The 19,585-nt window shown below is 44.5% G+C and overlaps 2 protein-coding genes across 8 annotated transcripts in view; both read right to left on the minus strand.

Annotated features, from left to right (window-relative positions):
* Positions 1-144: 144 nt before the first annotated feature.
* On the minus strand, positions 145-10,781 carry slc15a1b (solute carrier family 15 member 1b). The gene is made up of 23 exons (XM_069723299.1): positions 10,639-10,781; positions 10,521-10,555; positions 10,344-10,428; positions 9,623-9,764; positions 9,292-9,411; positions 9,083-9,182; positions 8,305-8,395; positions 8,129-8,212; positions 7,342-7,424; positions 7,142-7,228; positions 6,928-7,017; positions 6,269-6,313; positions 6,131-6,163; positions 5,950-6,038; positions 5,340-5,421; positions 5,081-5,197; positions 4,464-4,604; positions 4,234-4,280; positions 4,008-4,115; positions 3,741-3,858; positions 3,419-3,556; positions 3,199-3,306; positions 145-1,706 (listed from the first exon to the last, which is right to left on the minus strand). The coding sequence occupies exons 1-23, from the start codon at positions 10,643-10,645 to the stop codon at positions 1,452-1,454; spliced, it is 2,205 nt and encodes a 734-aa protein (XP_069579400.1). The 5' UTR covers positions 10,646-10,781; the 3' UTR covers positions 145-1,451.
* LOC138635689 (dedicator of cytokinesis protein 9-like) overlaps positions 10,641-19,585 on the minus strand; it is a 41,524-nt gene continuing 32,579 nt past the window's right edge. For 6 of the 7 annotated variants that reach the window (XM_069723288.1, XM_069723287.1, XM_069723286.1 and 3 more), the window contains exons 44-54: positions 18,336-18,442; positions 17,950-18,072; positions 17,059-17,172; positions 15,987-16,133; positions 15,676-15,886; positions 14,294-14,484; positions 14,071-14,171; positions 13,479-13,617; positions 12,108-13,000; positions 11,634-11,790; positions 10,641-10,691 (exon numbers count right to left, since the gene is read on the minus strand). In XM_069723288.1, coding sequence (XP_069579389.1) covers positions 12,884-13,000; positions 13,479-13,617; positions 14,071-14,171; positions 14,294-14,484; positions 15,676-15,886; positions 15,987-16,133; positions 17,059-17,172; positions 17,950-18,072; positions 18,336-18,442 — 1,250 coding nt within the window. In that variant the 3' untranslated portion in view covers positions 10,641-10,691; positions 11,634-11,790; positions 12,108-12,883. Of the gene's footprint in view, positions 10,692-11,633; positions 11,791-12,107; positions 13,001-13,121; positions 13,130-13,478; positions 13,618-14,070; positions 14,172-14,293; positions 14,485-15,675; positions 15,887-15,986; positions 16,134-17,058; positions 17,173-17,949; positions 18,073-18,335; positions 18,443-19,585 lie in introns of those variants that run through there. The other variant, XM_069723289.1, reaches the window with a different exon arrangement.

The raw sequence follows: 19,585 nt of genomic DNA on the forward strand, positions 1-19,585 counted from the left end.
CAAACCGACCTTTCCGGGGGGAGGGTTTACTTCTGCTGTCACTCTGAAGGTGGGCGTGTCGGAGGCGGGTTACGGCGCCGGATGACGTTTCCCCCACGTGGAACGTGGTGCAGGTGTGCGCGCGTGCGCGGTTTTAGAAATTAATTTTTTTTTTTTTTTTATAACTTTATTTAGAACATGCAAAACAAACAGTACAGAACAATGACAGTCTCGCTTCTTTACGTCAATCGAGCCTTAGTGTCACACCTCCTAAAATAAAATAAAATATGTATATATATATATATTTCATAAATGGATTCCAATATATATACTAAACCGTAATACAAATTAAAAATAACAAAGGGGTTAAATTAAATCATAATCATAGTTATGATATCACAAATGATGACGCTTCTTATTTCCACACTTTGGTTGAAATAAGTACACTGAAGGTGGTGGGGTCGGTTCACTGGAAGGTATGGTTCGTAAACAGATCAGACTTTTAATAACAGTTAAAAGAAAAAGAAAATATATCACCCGAGAGCCCACCCACAGCTGTCAATCAAACAAGACCCCCCCCCCCCTTCTCTCCCCCAAACAAAGCACGGCTTTTTTAATCTTATTTTATAATGAATGACGGGATTATTTCCAGATGGACTCTGACTGTATATAAAGGTGGACGTAGCTTCCGGCCGTAAACTGCAAATACCACCGACGGCCACTAGAGGTCGGCTCAAAACTAAATCCCATTCAACTTCTCTCCTGAAATTCCTCAGTCGACAACATTTTCCCACAAGTTTCCCGTCACCCCGTTCGCCAAATGAGCTCTTCCAGACGAAGCGTACCGGCGGCCCGTCCTGATTGGTCGGGGAGCGGCTGATCGCTCGCTTGCGCTTCCTGAACGCCAACGAATCGGGAGCAGGCAGCTCTCACGGGACACATCGACCAATCAAGACTGTCTTGTAAACATTCGGAGTTTAATACACAGTTCAAATGAAAATGACACTTTTCGAAGAACGTAAACAACAATTTGAAATAACACCATCGCGTAGGGCGAATGAATCTGCTGACGCGGGTGTTTTTCGATGATGCCTTCTGTGTTTTATCTTCATCACAGCCTCTTTATTGAAGACCAGCTATTATCTCATGACACAATGACCATGTCTGACTGAATAAACAGCATGCGGGGGTCATACATATATATATAAATATACATCAGTCACAATATATTACAATACATAAAAAGTCTGCGCTTGGAAATATATACAAATATTGGAATGTTTTTTTTTGTCGTTGTAATTGTACGTCAGCATGTTAACAACAACAACAACAAAAACACCCCGAAACAACGAATAACCTCGAGATGATGCAGCACAGCGCAAAAATAAATCAAAGTATTTACAACTACACTTTAACAACCAATAACAATCCAGGGATTTTAATTATGAGTTAAAATAAAATAGCGTCCGTCTTTACATGTGGGTGTGTCCGTCGACAACTCCGGAGTTGGAGCTCCTCCTCCTCTCGTTCCGGCGCTGCACCGAGTCCTTCCTCGCCATCTCCACGCCGGCCATCTTCCTCTTCTTCTCCTCCTTGTCTTCGGGCTCCATGTGGGCGAACTCGGCCTCGATCTTGGTCGGGTCGATGTAGGTGTAGAAGTAGGCCATGATGGCGAAGATGACGCACACCATCACCAGCAGCGAGGCGAAGAGGATGTACTCGGCCCACTAGTGGAGACGAGAGGAAGCGCACGCGTTCGTTCGTTTGGGAGAGAAACTCAAAGGAATTATTGGCGAAAAGAAAAAGAGGACTGACGTCACCGCTGGGAGAAACTTTTTTTGGTGTAAGATTAGCGTAAGATTATTGTAACGTTAGTGTAATATCATCGTAACGTTAGTGTAATATTATCGTAACATTAGCGTAAGATTATCGTAACGTTAGTGTAATATTATCGTAACATTAGCGTAAGATTATCGTAACGTTAGTGTAATATTATCGTAACGTTAGTGTAATATTATCGTAACATTAGCGTAAGATTATCGTAACGTTAGCGTAAGATTATCGTAACGTTAGTGTAATATTATCGTAACATTAGCGTAAGATTATCGTAACGTTAGTGTAATATTATCGTAACGTTAGTGTAATATTATCGTAACATTAGCGTAAGATTATCGTAACGTTAGTGTAATATTATCGTAACATTAGTGTAAGATTATCGTAACATTGGCGTAAAATTAGCGTAACATTAGCGTAAGATTATCGTAACATTGGCGTAAGATTATCGTAACGTTAGCGTAACATTGGCGTAAGATTATCGTAACGTTAGTGTAATATTATCGTAACATTAGTGTAAGATTATCGTAACATTAGTGTAATATTATCGTAACATTAGCGTAAGATTATCGTAACATTGGTGTGAAATTATCGTAACATTAGCGTAAGATTATCGTAACATTGGCGTAAGATTATCGTAACGTTAGCGTAACATTAGCGTAAGATTATCGTAACATTAGCGTAAGATTATCGTAACATTATCGTAAGATTATCGTAACGTTAGCGTAAGATTATCGTAACATTAGCGTAAGATTAGTGTAACATTAGCGTAAGATTATCGTAACACTAGCGTAAGATTATCGTAACATTATCGTAAGATTATCGTAACGTTAGCGTAAGATTATCGTAACATTAGCGTAAGATTATCGTAACATTAGTGTAAGATTATCGTAACATTAGTTTAAGATTATCGTAACGTTAGCGTACGATTATCGTAACATTAGCGTGACATTAGCGTAACGTTAGCGTAAGGAATAAAAAAATATTACCGTATAAATTGTCATTTATGCATTTAACCTTTAAACGTGCAACTACACTTTTTTTTTCTATCATTTCTATTTCTATTATTTGGAGTTGTGTTTCAAACTCAGATTTCGGTCTCCACCAACTCCCGAAAAGAACTTCTCCATCTTTTAAAAAGCTGATCTCAAACTGAAACACTTCAATCTCTTGTTTCTCGTCTTTTTTCGTCACTTCGTTTTAGTTTTCAGTCTCAATCCTTCTGTTTACTTTTCTCCTTTTTAAGTTCAGCGAACAAAACGTTTTGAAAACGAGAAACGAAAAGATCGTCAAACTCAAGACTCCCGGTCTTTTCCCGACCGGCTCGCATTTCAACAACGAGCGTTCCGCCGTCGCGTGACGTGATCCGCGAATTTATCCACCGACCTGATCGTCGAGCGTCGCGGCCTCGGCGATGATGAGCACGATGATGTTGCCCACGGCGACGGTCAGCAGCCAACCGGCCTGCAGCACGGACTTCATGTTGCTGGGCGCCTGCGAGGCGGAAAGGGACACACACACCCCCCCCCGAAAAAATTAACTCAATAAATTTGGAAATACGATCAAGAAACAGCGGCGCTTGAGAGGAGAGGAGAGCGCCCCCTACCTGCGAGTAGGAGAACTCCAGCCCGGTGACGGAGAACACCACCTCCCCCGCCGTCATGAGGAAATACTGCGGGATCTGCCAGGCCATGTGGATGGAGTTGGGCTGGATGTCCGTCACCGACCGGATGCTCGCGGTGCACTGCGGGACGCAAACACACACACACACACACACACACACACACACACACACACACACACACACACACACACACACACACACACACACACACACACACACACACACCAAAGAAATTCAAGCTTAAAATAAATAAATAAATAAAATTTAAAAAAAAGTGACTCAAAACGTAAAAAAGGGGAGTTACATTATCTCCGAACGTGAAGGTGGACGGGATGAGGAGGGTGTACGAGCCGCCGAAGCCCAGCGTCTGAGCGTAGACGCACTCGGGTCCTCCTCCTCCGGCGCTGATCCTGAAGCGGGCGCTGCGCACAACGGGAAGGTCGTTTTTTTTTGTTGTGTTTTTCCCCCGCACGGGTCAGAACAACGATTTCTACTGGCGACCGTACGTGTGAAGAGAACAAACAAACAAACAAACAAAAAGGCGCGAAAGGGGTGAAAACGCGAGACTCACTCTCCGTTCGGCACGTCCACGTACACCGACACATTGTTCTGGTTGATGTTCCCGAACTTCAGGTCGCCGACGGTTACCATCACGTTGGAGTCGAGGCCGTTGAAAAATCTGCGGGAGGCGAAATGAAATGGGTTTTAAATAAATAAATAAATAAAATAAAATCTTAACGACGGGGAAAAACAAAAACGGAAAGTAATTTAGAAACGTTTTAAAAAGTGTTGGATACCTGATGGAATTGGCCCCCTGTTCTGGCTTCGCGTTGATATCGAAAAACTGGAGACGGAGAAACAAAGAAGAAGAAGAAAAACGACGACTTTAATCACTTCCGATCTTCAAAGAAAGGAAACGTCGAGGATGAACACGACGACTGAGAAGCACGTTTAGTCCGTCTCTCGTTCACAAAAGAAGAGTGACGAAGAGGAGGTCTTTTTAACCCCGCGTCCAAGTCCCGCTCACCGTCTCGTATCTGGGTACGGGCCCGTCCTGAACGATGGCGATGGTCCTCCGTTCGCCGCTCGTTAAATTGACGTCGTGATTGTTAGCGCCCCCCAGGTTCAATACAAACGCTTCCTGGAGGCTCAGGTAATCTTCACTGGTCTGCAAGTGGGGGAGGGAGGGTCAGGGGGAGGGAGGGACAAAAAAAAATATCAGTCAACCCGAGAGAGAGAGAGAGAGAGAGAGAGAGAGAGAGAGAGAGCGTTGGGTCGTGGCTGCTCTGGGCCGACTTTTAAGCTCCTCCCCCTCGCGGACGGAAAAAACCGGGAGCCTTCAGGGAACGCCGAGACGAAAGGAAATCGGGGGATTCGGCTTTTTGCGCGTCGCTTATTTCGTATCTGAACTCTCATCGCCGTTGAATTTTTACGGCTTTGACCCGCTTCGTCTCGTTTCTTTACGCGTCTCTATTTCCTCTTCGGCGTTCCTGAACGTTTTCCTCCACGTCTGCGTGCGACTCTCTCGCCGCGAAACACTCGGGGCCGCCTTTCTTTCTGTGAAAGGTGCCGTACAAAATAAAATATATATATATATATATTTTATTTTAAAACAATTCGACGCGACGTGATTGGCCGACGTACCGCGAAAGCCTCCAGGGAGATACTGTGCGGTCCGGCCGTGATCTCCAGCTTCCTGTTCAACGTGTTGATGAACTTGGCCTGGCTCTCGGCGCCGGACGGGAACTTGGGCAGAGTTTGCTGCGGAAGAAGGAAGAATTGAAATTGTTTTTTGGGACGTGCGTTGAAGCTGTTTGTGTGTGTGTGTGTGTGTGTGTGTGTGTGTGTGTGTGTGTGTGTGTGTGTGCGTGTGTGCGTGCATGCGTGTTTTGAACGCGCTCACGTCGATCTGCAGCTGGACGAGGGCGGCGGCGACGAAGGCGAGGGCGGCGAGGAACATGCCCACGGTCATCCTCTTCAACGGCCTGCGGAGTCAACACACATTTTTTGTTTCCGTTATTTTCACGTGGCGATATTACGACGTCGACTTTCTACTTTTAACTGTCAATTGTGAACGCGATCTTGCTAGTTGGGAGCGGCCATGCGGCAGGAAGTGGCACTTTTATATCCGTTCAAACGGTCTTTCATCGTATTTACTGATTTGCAGGCGTCTACGGAGGAATAATGAATAATGGATTGAGGCGCTGCCGTGCGTCGTCGCTCGTACCCACCGTCGCCGACGATTCGTTACAGTTACCGTTGAAATACGTTGTTACCGACGTCAAAGGCCAGTTATATCCTATAAGCGATTTATACGTTGTTTTTAAATGCTAAAAAGGTGTCGAAAGTGTCGGCGAATATTACGAAGCGCGTTGTTTCCAACCTCAAACTATTTCGTCGTCGAATTTTCAGTGATTATAATATTATTATTATTATTATTGTTATTATTAATAGCCGAGTCGGCATCGGAGAAGCGACGCGTGATACTCGAGACGGGAGAAGGAAAGACTCACGTGAAGTTTAGGTTGCACTTGGCGATCAGCGGGTAGATCAGGCTGTCCACGATGGGCACGAAAACCAGGATCAGGATGGGGTTGACAGTCTGGAGGGGGGGGGGGAACGCACGAGTCAGCGTTACGTCGGCCTCGAATTTGTCTGCTGCGCTGAATACGAGTCAAAGCGTGACGGACTCACCTGCATCTGATCGGGCTGGATGATCATGAAGCCCTGCGGAGGACAGAAGAGACAGAATCGCATTAATAAAATTTTTTTTTTTTAAAAACCCGTCCATTTATGTGATTTTCAAAGACACACACACAAAAAGACACTCACAAAGTCGCCGTTCATGGTGGTCGCCTGGAGCGTCCATCTCGAGCCCTGGTGGGAGAAACATTTTTTTTTTTTATTGCAGCAGGTGCTTTACAGAGGCATAAAAAAAAAATAATACATTAAATGAGATTAAAGTTGAATTCAAATTGCATTAAAAAAAAATTAAAAAACCCGAGTGTTTAGTTTAAGGTGTTGTAGAAATACGTTGAAATAAAGACGGAAAGAATGAGTTCAAACGACACAATAGAGACACGAGAAATCACGAAATCCAAAGTGCTCACGTAGAATTTTTTTTTTTTTTAAAGTGAAGAGGCCCGACGACGGAGCCTTGAGGAACTCCGCCAGGGGTTTAGGGTCACTGAAGGTTCCTATTGGACTCCCAAGTAGTTCCTATCTTGTGAATACTTTGAACCAATTGAAGACAGGGTCAGAAAAAAAAAAGCCCGTCTTTGGATTCTGTTTCTTTTACCTCTTGAGATTTGCTGTTATTTTAGGGACAACTCCGAAGTGTCTCACTTTGGTCAGAAAAAAAAAACGGAAAAAAAAAAATCAAACTTCACACACACACACACACACACACACACACACACACACACACACACACACACACACACACACACACACACACACACACACACACACACACACACACACACACTTACCTGCTGGTCAAAGAGAGCCCAGAACATGGGCAGGGGGATGTAGAGGAACAGCACCTTCACCACCATTTTCACCTGGGCAATCAGGAGTTTCTAGACAGACAAACAAACAAAAACAACAACAACAACAACATGGAAAACATTTAGCTGTCTCAGATCATGCCGTTTTATTATTATTAAATTTTTTTTTTTTTTTTTTTTTTCTAACGTCGCTTACGTTGTATTTCTCGTCGGCCCAGTCCATCCAGTGCTCCCTTTTGGGGTACTGGGAGGAACGGTGCCTGAAGCGGTTCTTGATGGCGAACTACGGATATAAATATATATATGTAAAAATATAGAAATGGAACGTTCCAATCGGATTTCAACGTTTTTTTTTGGTTTGTTTTTTAAACTTGTTTCGGAGGCGGAGCCGCTCACCCCGATGCATTTGCAGACCTTCACCAGGATGTTGCCTTGAGGCGCCGTCTTGTTGTACATACCGCTGCCGATAATGAACACGACTGCACACACACACACACACACACACACGCGCCACGTTTACAACAGGTCGTCTATCAAACTTTATGTCCTCATCAACTGTTATCTTAAATGCACTATAACTATAACTAGTCGTGGCACCGCTTTTCTCATAAAACACTTTATCGAGAGCAGTGTTGTTTTTTTTTTTTAAGGTCGTTATAAATTGTGATTCATGGTTTATTTTTTTTTTTTTGTGATTGGAAAATAATTAGTTTACAGTTTCACTGATAAGATAACGAGCTGTTTTTTTTTTTTTTTTGCAACCTGGGAAATGAAACGGTTCCCCCCCCCCCCTTATCATTTAAAGTACCGAGCAGTGCCTCTGTTTAAACCTACGAGATGTGATGGAAAACAGAAAATAAAAGCACTAGAAAATGATCAAAAAAAAGTTAAATAAAAAGCAAATACGTGTATTTAGCGGCCCGGGGAGACAGACTTTTAAAAAAAGACTTCAAACAGAAGGCGCGGGGAGCCGAGATATCCCGCTTCAAAACTCCCAAAGCCCCGGGTTGCACATTTCCCATAATGCATTTACAGAAGCCTGTTTAAAACGCTCCCGCCTTTCCAAGCTTCCGCGCCGGGCTGCGACGACGTCACGGCGACGCTCCGAACTTATCAAAAACCCGCGACAAGAGGCACTCGGCGTGTCCAAAGTAAAAAAAAAAAAAAAAAAAAAAGTCCTTACTCAGAGCCACCACCATGAGAGCGGCCGGGACGCCGAAGGCCAGAGGGTAGCACTTCTGCTGGGTGTGAATGCCGCACTCCTGAGCTGCGAACAAAGCGGCACAGACAGACAATGAACGGCGAGTCGGTTGACGTCGAACGCGTGTCTCCGCTCGTGCGCGGGGTCTGCGGTTGTACCTCGGAGGATGGGGGTGATGATGGTGGACAGCAGGCTGCCGGCGTTGATGGAGAGGTAGAAGATGGAGAAGAAGGTGCCCCTCTGCTTCTCCTGTCGGACGCAGGGAGTTAAACGAGTCGCTTTTTTTTATTCATGTTTCGGATCTGGAGGTTTTACTTCCTGTTATAAGGGAGTTTTTCCTTCCCGCTGTTGGAGGTTTTTCCTCTTTCTATATAAACTAAATCAAATAGAATCTCCCCCCAACCCCCCTACCCCAAACTTGATTATTACATGACAAGCATTTTAATTTTGACACGTGTCATTAAGTTTATGGGGAGGGGTAATCTTTGTCCCTGTCCTTGAACGCTGTAATAAATTCAGAGACAGCTTGTTGTGTTTATTAGTTAATAAACAACTAGCAGATACAAGAAGTGCTGACCAAGTGACTCTTTTTAACTGCCGTACATTATGTGTAGACGGTCTAAAACTTGTTGTCTTTGTTGAATGCACTGATGCTGTCATTACAATTTACTGTAAAAACCCTGACAAACAATTTTATTCCTCACATATGCAGATTTTTTTTTTTGTGTTCATCTTGAAAAATGTCTCTATTCTACTTAGAAATATGACTCCAGATACAACTCTTTCTATCAGAAGTTGTCTCGCTGTATTTATTGCCAAACTGTTGGACTGAGTTTCGTGACATCACCGAAGTGTGTGTGCGTGCGTGTGTGTGTGTGTGTGTGTGTGCGCGTGTGTGTGTGTGTGTGTTTTGCCCAATCAAAGCACACGTCTCACCTGGTGGTCTTCGAACTGGTCTCCGCCGAAGGCCGCCACGCAGGGTTTGATGCCCCCCGTTCCCAGAGCGATGAGGATCAAACCCACCATGGACAGAGCTCTGAGTGGGGGGGGGGGGGGGGAGGACACACACAAAAGAGACACCGTCAGCTCTTCTGTCGGTCGCGCGTTCCGCCGAGTTTCTGCCGAGCGTGCGTTTTCCGCCTCACATGTGGAAGGTCATGTTGTCGGGGGTGCCGTCCTTGTCGGTGTCCGTGATGTCGTGGATGGCGCTGACGGCCATGACGACCTGCCCCACCGTGTAGACGATGGACAGGTACACGATAGTCCTTGCGAGGAGGAGGAGGAGGAGGAGGAAGGTAGTTAAGACGGGCGTAGATATGATAAGGGACGCGGGTCGAAAATTCAAGGTGGGGATTTAACGGCTGATTGTGCGAGATGCGCCTTTGAACCCTTTCAACTCAGGAATATTTATGACAAGAATATAGGAGGGGGAAAAAAAAAAAAAAAATAAATAAAAGGATGGATTCCGAGACTCACTTGAATTTGCCGAGCCACGAGTCGGCCACGATGGCCCCCAGGATGGGCGTCAGGTAGCAGAGGGCCACGAAGGTGTGGTAGATGGTGGTGGCGAAGTCGTCGTCCCACCTCAGGAAGTACTTGAAGTACAACACCAGCACGGCTGCGAAGAACCAAAGAGTTTACATTTCCCGTGTCGCTAAATGAGCGCCGGAGAGTCGTTATTTCCATTAAATGATATTTTTCGCCCCGTTTCAGGGAGAAATATCGATTTAAAAAAAAAAAAAATGTCACACTCATGTCATGAATGGAATTACAAAGTACCTTTAAAATTTAAATGATGTATATAACACGCTGTAAAAGATGAAACCGGGGGTTTCCAACCTTTCTGCCTTGGAGGCCTCTTAAAAAAGTGAAGCAAAAAATGATTATTATCGCTATTATTATTATTCAATATTTATTTATTCTTTTTTCTCAAAAATAATCATCTGTCCCTTTAAAATTGTGCTTGTGGCCCTGAGGAGGGGCCCAACCCCTAAGGTTGGGAACCTCTGGGCTAAACTACCGATAGCAGAGAAGATTTACGGGGGCCTTTTATCTTTTCAACTTGTCATACTGATAATAGTATTACTTCAGTTTAGAATTTTGAATGAAGTACTTTTTTTTTTTTTTTTGTACTTGTATCGGAGAACATTTAAAACAGAAAATCTACTTTCCACCCCTGAGAGCAGAAAGGACTCACCTCGCATGCCATAGTAGGAGAACCGCTCGCAGAACTCGTTGACCACGATGAAGAAGATGCTGATCGGGTAGCCGCAGATGGTCGCCTGTCGAGAGGGGACGAGAAACGACGTCGCTCGATTACTCAAATCGCGCTACGACGAGCGGTTCGATGTCAAAGCGGCGGCGGGAAACTTACGCTCCTTTTCTTGGACTTCTTCATGTCTTCTTTGTCTGCGGGAAAACACGTCGGGCATATTGGATTACTGGACTTATTGGGACGGCGTGCTCCTAAATCGTCCCGGTCCGAGACTCACCTGCCATGTCTTCTGCTGCTGCTGCTGCTGCTGCGTCCGCTTCACTCAAATCACTTCGGAGATTCAAATCAGAGAGCGTTTATGGATCAGATCCGCCGACTGAGCGGGTCGAGGCCCGGCCGGCCGCTTATGTATCCTCCCGCCTCCCCGGACCGGGGGAACGCCCCGACACGCCAACTCTGTGTGTGTGTGTGTGTGTGTGTGTGTGTGTGTGTGTGTGTGTGTGTGTGTGTGTGTGTGTGTGTGTGTGTGTGTGCGTGTGTGTCGGTAATCATTTTATGACTCAGGGGACTTGGGTGCATAAAAAAGAGGATTTGTCAGGAACAGCTGATAATGACGATAACAATCAGCTGTTTGTTTGTTTTCGTTCTGGCACAAGTTAATATGTGAATGTGCTATAAATGTGAATGTGCTATATATATATATACATATATGTATATATACATACATATATATATATATATATATGCACGTGTCTATATATACATATATAGACACATGCATTTGTATATATATATAAACATATGTATATACATATTATATATGTATACATATATATATATACATGCATATAGCCATACATAAATATATGTATATACATATATAGATATACATAATATATATATTATAATAATAATTGTATTTTACTTTATTGACTGTGGATTAAGGAAAGTGCGGTCGTGTCGTGTCGTGTATGTTTGTCCTTTTCTTCAAGCAGTTGATTACATGTTAAAGAAAACTTTAAAAACGATTGTGTTCAGTATGTATTCGATCATACTTTTGACTCAGCGCGTTTCAGTTTCCCGGCCTCCACGCCGACAAACAGCGCCGCCGCTGCAGCCGGAAAACATCTGCACGTCTTAAAAGTCGTCCTCCTCATTCTCCACCCGTTCACTATCCACGTACGGTAATCATTCACGAGCATAATATAGCGTACAAAAGGCAGAATAAGCCGGCGTGGGTTTTTTTTGTGTTTTTTTTTTTTTGCAACTCACCCAGAGTCGCACCGCCGGGTCGAGTCACGCACGATGAGTCATCGGTCCTCCGCTTCCTCGTTCACGCCGCTCGGCCAGACTTGCAGAAAAACTTCAGTGACAGTTGGGAGTCGGCGAGCTTCTGCTTCGCAGATAAAAGGCCGGCTCGGAGCTGTTTCTGAAACAAAACGCGGGGGGGAGGGGAATGGGGGTAGATTTTGCAAGAAGTCGAGGATAGGTCTCGAATTTGAGCTAAAAAAAATATATATATATATATACATATATGTATATACAGGCAAATAAAAAACAGATATTATCACCGATTTTATTTGTAAGTCTTGAACATATTTACATGAGCAGTCATTGAGTAAAAACGTTTTTATATATATATATATATATATATACGTATATATATATATATATATATATATATATATATATATATATACATATATATATATATATATATATATATATATATATATTTTAGCTCACCAGATAATAAAAGGCCATCCACACGACAGACAAAGAAACAAAAGGGGTCGATTACAAACTGTCGCACCTTCGTCTTCTTCTCCTTCTAATGTCTTTGGCAAAGGGTGTTGTTGTTTTTTTTGTTTTTTTTTCTGTGCAGTCGGTTGCCGTGGTAACGATAGAAAATATTGCACACTTTTTTTTTTTCTTCTACAGAAAGTAGGGTTGAAAACATCGCGGGTTCACTTGGCTTTGAGACCGTTTTCTGCACACGTCCTGTCGGCCTTTACAATAGTCATTTCCTTTTTGAAAAGATAAAAACTCCCAAAAAAAAAAAAAAAAAGCTTCCGCTGTAAAAATGGGGAAAGAATAGAAAAGAAAAAAAAAGACATGTAAAAAATAGAAAATGGATGTACGGTTACAGCAGCTACATTTAAAAAAAAAAAAAAAAAAAAAGTCTTATGCTTTCTTACAAACACGAAGTAGACTTCAACAACAAAAATTGAAGTTTCCTTGTGTTGTTGTTGTTTTGTTTTTTTTTACCCCCAGGATGGCGTCCCATTGGGCGGAGCTTGTCGGTCACAGTGTTGGAAAAACGTACTCGAAGCCCCTCTTACGTAAACAAAAACAACAAAAGCAAAAAACAAAACAAACAAAAATGAACCCAAATCTGGCGAGAATTCCTGACTGGAGTCTCCATAGGAAACAAATGGGGAGCAAGCGCGACATTCTTCGCCTCGTTAAAAAAAACAAAAAAACAAAAAAACGTCCGACTCGAATTTCGAAAGCGGTCCCCGTCAGAGTACGGCGGTGGAGCCGTGTTGGTTGGCGCCGGCCGGCGTGCCGCTGATGGCATTGAAGATGCCCATGGAGTCGGACAGAGCGCTCCTCGTCCCGTCGTCCGTCGGGTTTATCTGGAACGGAGGGGGAAAAAAAACAAAAACAAAAAACTTTAATATTCGTTTATAGTACGGAAAAACAAACAAACAAACAACAACAACAACAACAAAAACGGTAAGTTTGACGAAGCATTACCATCCGATCTGCTCGGGCCCGGCGCAAAGAGAGCAAAGCGACACGGTTAGTGAGAAGAGGAGAAAGAAGATGAAGGTTAGTTCGTTATGTCGGAGAAAGCGTGGAGTTCAAATATCCTATAAAGACATACAATAATATATATAGTCCTCGTTATCGGTTCATTATTCGTTTGAATCATTCACAAAATCAAGAGTTGGGTGACCTTTCGTGAAAAACAAAGCTACGTGAATTCTTGAGGGATTTAAAAAAAAAAAAAAAAAACTTCACATCAGACCTGGTTTTTAATACTCAAGTGAACAATATGCTATATTTTATATATATATATTTGTATCCTGTGTATATTTTTGGTGTTGCTACCTGCTCGCGCATGATGCCGGACAGCTCGCGGGTCAGGTCCCGGTAGTTGGCCTTCATCTCGTCGTGGTACTCCTGCTGGTCCTCTTTGATCAGCCGCTCGTTCACGCCCAGCGCCTGGCCGCAGGCGTCCACGAATTGCCTTTTTCGGGGGGAGGTCATACGAGCGAATATATAAAATATGCAACTACATGAGCGGATATCTTGCGTACGACCGGACTGAGCTGGCTGAGCAGTTTAGTGTTTCTACGTGCCGCATTTATTCAGTTTTAGAAACCATCTCTGGAAAGACGATAACAACGGACTAGACATCCTCTCTGTTGCTAAAGGGTCGTTGCTAAGGGGTCGTTGCTAAGGGGTCGGCCTACTTCCCGGAGTGGTAAACGTTTCCTACGTCTATTGACGCGACAGATTGTTTTCCGGTTCTTAGTCATTACCCCATGTGTTGCCATGGAAACGGAAATCACGCTAACAAAAAGCTTGTTGCATAAGCGCGATATTACACTGGAGGGCGTGTTTTAAGGCAATCATATGGACGTATATTGTATTATTGCTTAACGACGTCACTTGAGAGGAAAATAAATTCCAGTTCTACCTGAAGACCTCTTTGAGCTGTTTGACCTTGTTGTCGGGATACTTCTTGGCACCGCCGTCGTCGAGGAAGGCTCTGGCGTACGCGAGAGGACCGGCGTTTACCTGAGGGGGGGGGGGCAAACAAACAAACAAAACAACAAATCGAGGTTTAGAAATTCAAGGAGCGAAAAACCATCCGCGGCGCGACCTCGTCCCCGTTGTCCCTCGTCCCCCACCGCCGTTACCTGGACGCTGATGCTGCCTTGCAGTTTGAGCTGCAGCCGGATCATGTCCACCTCGGAGGCCGAGCACAGCAGCCGCAGCTCCGCCACCTTCGCGCTCATCTCGTCGATGGCGACCTCGATGGGGCTCAGGTCGGTCTGGTGCTGGTACATGACGGCGATGCGCTTCTTCACGTACGGGAAACAGTGGGTGGCTGCGAGGGACGAGAAGAAAAAAATAAAAAGACTTTTTTTTTTTTTTTTCGGTGCCAGACACAGATTTTTACATTCACGTTGTTGTACGCCTAGTTGTGTCTCCGTGGTCACGTTCACCATCAGGATATTAACCACGAGCCAGTGTGCATGTAGACAGTCCCACGTGAATCGCTATCAGTCGGCAGGATTATCAAGTCCCGATAACACCTGAACATTGGGATACACTGGACAGCACGGTAATAAACATCACCTGGAGTCGTTGTAATCAACACGAGCAGAAAACAACCAGGACGTTATTCGTGTCCTTACAACAGAACTTCACAACATTATACAGAGGAATCCACAACAATTACCACGTAAGCTGGGAGGGAAAAAAACTCCCTTTAAAAAGAGAAAAACCTCCAACAGTAGGAAGGAAAAACTCCCTTTAAACAGGAAGTAAAACCTCCAACAGTAGGAAGGAAAAACTCCCTTTTAAGAGGAAGTAAAACCTCCAACAGTAGGAAGGAAAAACTCCCTTTTAACAGGAAGTAAAACCTCCAACAGTAGGAAGGAAAAACTCTCTTTCAACAGGAAGTAAAACCTCCAACAGTAGGAAGGAAAAACTCCCTTTTAAGAGGAAGTAAAACCTCCAACAGCGGGAAGGAAAAACTCCCTTTAAAAGGAGAAAAACCTCCAACAGTAGGAAGGAAAAACTCCCTTTAAACAGGAAGTAAAACCTCCAACAGTAGGAAGGAAAAACTCCCTTTTAAGAGGAAGTAAAACCTCCAACAGCGGGAAGGAAAAACTCCCTTTAAAAGGAGAAAAACCTCCAACAGTAGGAAGGAAAAACTCCCTTTTAACAGGAAGTAAAACCTCCAACAGCGGGAAGGAAAAACTCCCTTTAAAAGGAGAAAAACCTCCAACAGCAGGAAGGAAAAACTCCCTTTAAAAGGAGAAAAACCTCCAACAGTAGGAAGGAAAAACTCCCTTTTAACAGGAAGTAAAACCTCCAACAGCAGGAAGGAAAAACTCCCTTTTAACAGGAAGTAAAACCTCCAACAGCGGGAAGGAAAAACTCCCTTTTAAGAGGAAGAGAAACCTCCGAAATGGCATGAACTATCCTGTTTCCTGACTTCGCGATAAGACAAGACTTGTTTTTCATTTGGTGATTCCACATTGAAAGTCTCCGTCCCAACTCCGTGACGCACTGGTAAGAACGGTCCTCCGTTTGCACTGCTCCTCCACGCCGCCCTGCTTCTTGCCCGACACCGTGAACGGCGTCTCGAACACGAAGCGCCGGATGTTGTGGCTCTTCTCGAAGTCCGTCCTCCTGTCCTCCAGCTCCTTGTCGTCCAGGTGCGGCGTGACGTGGGTCACCTGGATGTAGGCGTACTTGGAGTCGAGGTCCTTCGGGTTCACCTGGTGGTGGAGGGGGGGGGGGGTTTGCATAAAGATACTTTAGATTCGACGAATTAAAACAGTTTTTTTTACTGGGCCGAGCAAGTGCGGGCGTCGCCACCTTGCCGGAGTCCTGAATGATCTTGACGTTCTCCTGGCCGAATTTGTCGGAGTAGAGCTTCAGGAGCCTCTGGGAGATCTCCGACAGCGGCGTGAACTTCGGCTCCTTGTAGATGTATTCCTTTCCGTCCTCGTCCTCAAAGAACCCCTGCGAGGGATTAAAAGAGAATTTTAAAGGGAAGCGATCGCAACGGACTAAACTAGAGGAAATAATGAGAAATAAAAGACGGGGTGGGGGAGGAGACGGGGAGACGGGGTGGACATGCAAACGTTTCTATTTTTTTCTATTTGTGTTCGTGCGTTCAGTCGCGTGTCTGTGGAAAAGCCGAAGGGAGTCCCTGAGAGGGGGAGGGGGGTAATGGGGAGGTTACCCACGGCAACACCACAGGAAACAGAAACACAGTGTGGCGGTTTGCAGCTAAAACAGAAAATCTTTGGGTGGAAAAAAAAATAGAAAGCAAAAGTTAAAAACATACAAAAGACCGTTTTCTTTTTTCTTTTTTTTAAACTATGAAGCTAAATGTAGAAAAATCGACTTCGGCCCTCCGACGATATAAACACACAGCTCGACACCTCTACACACTTACCGCAGCCTGGGGGGGGGGAAAAAGGGGGGAGGGCGTGTAAGGAAAAAGAAAAAGAAGAGAAATCTCAATTAAAAAGAGAGTTTTAGTCAAAGTAAGAAAGTCCTGCGTGAAGGATTAGCAGCAAAAAGGTAGTTCCAGTAAAAGTAAATGGAAATGATTTATGGCATGATTGGGATATTAATAACGAAGCGTCACGTGCACGAGCGGATTTTTTTTTTTGGTTGTTGTTCTCATTTCCTTGATTTTCGGATCATTTGAATATTTATTGGAACGGAAGCTGTCGATAACTCGTCGATGTCCGAAAAAAAACACGACTTAAAGTATCCGAAGTAGCAGTCAAATTCCAAAAGTATAATATTTCTCTCACGAATGTGGTACAGTGGAGGTATAAAGTGGAATGAAATGGAAATATTAATCATACAATATTATCAAATCTGCTGCTTACTGTGCTACAAACGTGTTTGTTTTTTTATTTTGTAAACTCACCTGCCCAAAGAAGGCCACTCTGAAGTACGTTCCCAGCAGCCTCTTGCCGGTGTGCATCACCTCCATCACTTTAGTGTAGGCGCGGTGCAGCGTGTCATACAGGTGGGTCAGTTTCTGCTCGATTTACAAAAACAAACAAAAACAAAAGCAAAAAAAAAGTTGCAAGAAAACTGGAACAAGAACCCGCCGAGAAGTCTGATGCGCAGTCGCGACGTCACTCGAGTCCGTGTCGGTTTGGACCGAAGACCACGAGTCACTCAAGACGACGGAAGTCACATTTGCTCGAGGTTGCAGCGCTTCCAGGCTGAGCTGGTCGCTACCGAGGCCAGGTTGCATTGTGGGTAATGTAAACGGCAGGTTTTCACGAAGAAAGAAGCTTCTTTTTTTTTGGGGTGGGGTTGGGGGGGAGGGGGGTTAAGAGAGAAAACTCTGCTTCTGCTGCACTGGTCTTGTTCAGTTGGACGCTGCGAGTCCGACAATGTTGCGCAACGCAAGAGACACGAATCACAGGATAAAATGAGAATCACGTTTTTTTGAGCTTTTTTATATTTATATATATATATATATATATATGTATATATAAAAGTGGATTTCTTTCATTTACTTAAGACACAAAAAAATATGATGGTGTCTAATATAGGATGTAATCTCTTCTAGTGAAATATAAATAATTAGATGAATATTAAGATTAATCAAGGAAACATGGTCAATTTTAGATCGATATATTCATGAAATGCAGCTGCTGAGTCTAATAAAACAGTCCAAACAGACTTGAGATGATTTATCGTCAATGTTGAACCTCGGAGAAGATGAAATCATATTTTAACAAAGTATTAAATACATTATTATATATATTTTTGTTGTTGTTGGTATTGTTATATACGGGTTTACCTCGAAGTCTCTGCGCTGCTCGTAGATGGGGATGACGAGGCGGTAGACGTCGGCGATGAGCTCGTAACGCTCCGCCTTCCACAGCCCGTCGCCGCACTCCTCCAGCAGCTCCATCAGCACCTCCTGAACACACACACACACACACGCACACACACACACAACCATAAATGAAGATGTTCCCTGCAATGACAGATGTGTTGACCCACTCGTATAAAACAATAAAAAAAAAAAAGCTCATCCTCTCGCCATCACTGTCAATTTCACAAAGAGGGGAAGGGGGGGGGGGGGTGGGGTGGTGGTGGTGGGGGTGGGGGGTTATCAGGCCGCCGTGTCAACAAGCTCCCCCGCAGAGTGCCGTTTTATGGCCTTTCAGAGAACAGTCTGACCTCGTTGAAGTGGACGTCCTGCATCCCGACGTCCTCCATCATGGCCGCCTCCTCGTCGATGTTGGGAGTGATGACGCGGAACGCCGAGCAGCCGTGGCGGAACATCCCTGAAGAACCGGAGAGAGAGAGAGGGAGGGGGAGAGAGAGAGACAGAGAGGAGAGAGAGAGAGAGAGAGAGAGAGAGAGAGAGAGAGAGAGAGAGAGAGAGAGGGAGACAGATGGAGAGAGGGGGAGAGAGATGGAGAGAGAGAGAGGGGGAGGGAGAGAGAGAGAGATGGAGAGAGAGAGAGAGAGAGAGAGAGAGAGAGAGAGAGAGAGAGAGAGAGAGAGAGAGAGAGAGAGAGAGAGAGAGAGAGAGAGAGAGAGAGAGAGAGAGAGAGAGAGAGAGAGAGAGAGGGAGAGAGAGGGAGAGAGAGAGAGAGAGAGAGAGAGAGAGAGAGAGAGAGAGAGAGAGAGAGAGAGAGAGAGATGGAGAGAGAGAGAGAGAGAGAGAGAGAGGGAGAGAGAGAGAGAGAGAGAGAGAGAGGGAGAGAGAGAGAGATGGAGAGAGAGAGAGAGAGAGAGAGAGAGAGAGAGAGAGAGAGGGAGAGGGGGAGAGAGATGGAGAGAGATGGAGAGAGAGAGAGAGGGAGAGAGATCCAGAGGGAGTCAGACCAAAGCCGCAATGTGGTTTTCGTGGTTGTTTTTTTTTTAATTTATTTTTTTAGGATGTTAAAGATGTAAAACGGTCAATTGATTTGGAAAGAAGACGAACAAGGAACAGAGAATAATAATTCCTTGCTTGCGCCACCGTTCGGTGTTCGGGCCCTAACCGCGTGACGACGTAATAAGATGGATCGATATTTGAATCTCTTTCGACCAGAATAACACATATTTTGCCACTTATGTTTTTTGTTTTTGTTTTTATTTGAATAAATTCACGATTGTCTTCGGCCCGCTCTTTAAACACTCTTTCGACCCCGCGATAAACTGTTCGTAAAAACCTGCCACGTGACACCAGAGTATCCCTTGGTGACCCTTGGACCGGTGCTTGGGTGGCGAGGAGAGGGCTGTGTGTGTGTGTGTGTGTGTGTGTGTGTGTGTGTGTGTGTGTGTGTGTGTGTGTGCGTGCGTGTCGGGAATAAGGACCAAAAACACTTTTGCCGTTTTGACACGTGGCGGATATAAAACTATTTAAACCGTTTTATTGCCGCCCGTTATCTTCCCCTCGGTACACAACAAGTCAATCTAATCTGTTATGTCCAGTTTAT

The sequence above is a fragment of the Brachyistius frenatus genome, unplaced genomic scaffold (genome assembly GCF_029030835.1).
Source record: "Brachyistius frenatus isolate BFR_SWC_R1_liver_20210118 unplaced genomic scaffold, ASM2903083v1 Contig_323, whole genome shotgun sequence".
NCBI lineage: Eukaryota > Metazoa > Chordata > Actinopteri > Embiotocidae > Brachyistius > Brachyistius frenatus.

Bases quoted from the DNA above. Each gene is read 5' to 3' on its own strand.
- slc15a1b (XM_069723299.1), bottom strand. The intron at 9,765-10,343 runs GTGAGTCCTTTC...GGTTCTTCGCAG, and splicing joins CTCCTACTATGGCATGCGAG to CCGTGCTGGTGTTGTACTTC. The intron at 8,396-9,082 runs GTGAGACGTGTG...TGCGTCCGACAG, and splicing joins ACCAGTTCGAAGACCACCAG to GAGAAGCAGAGGGGCACCTT.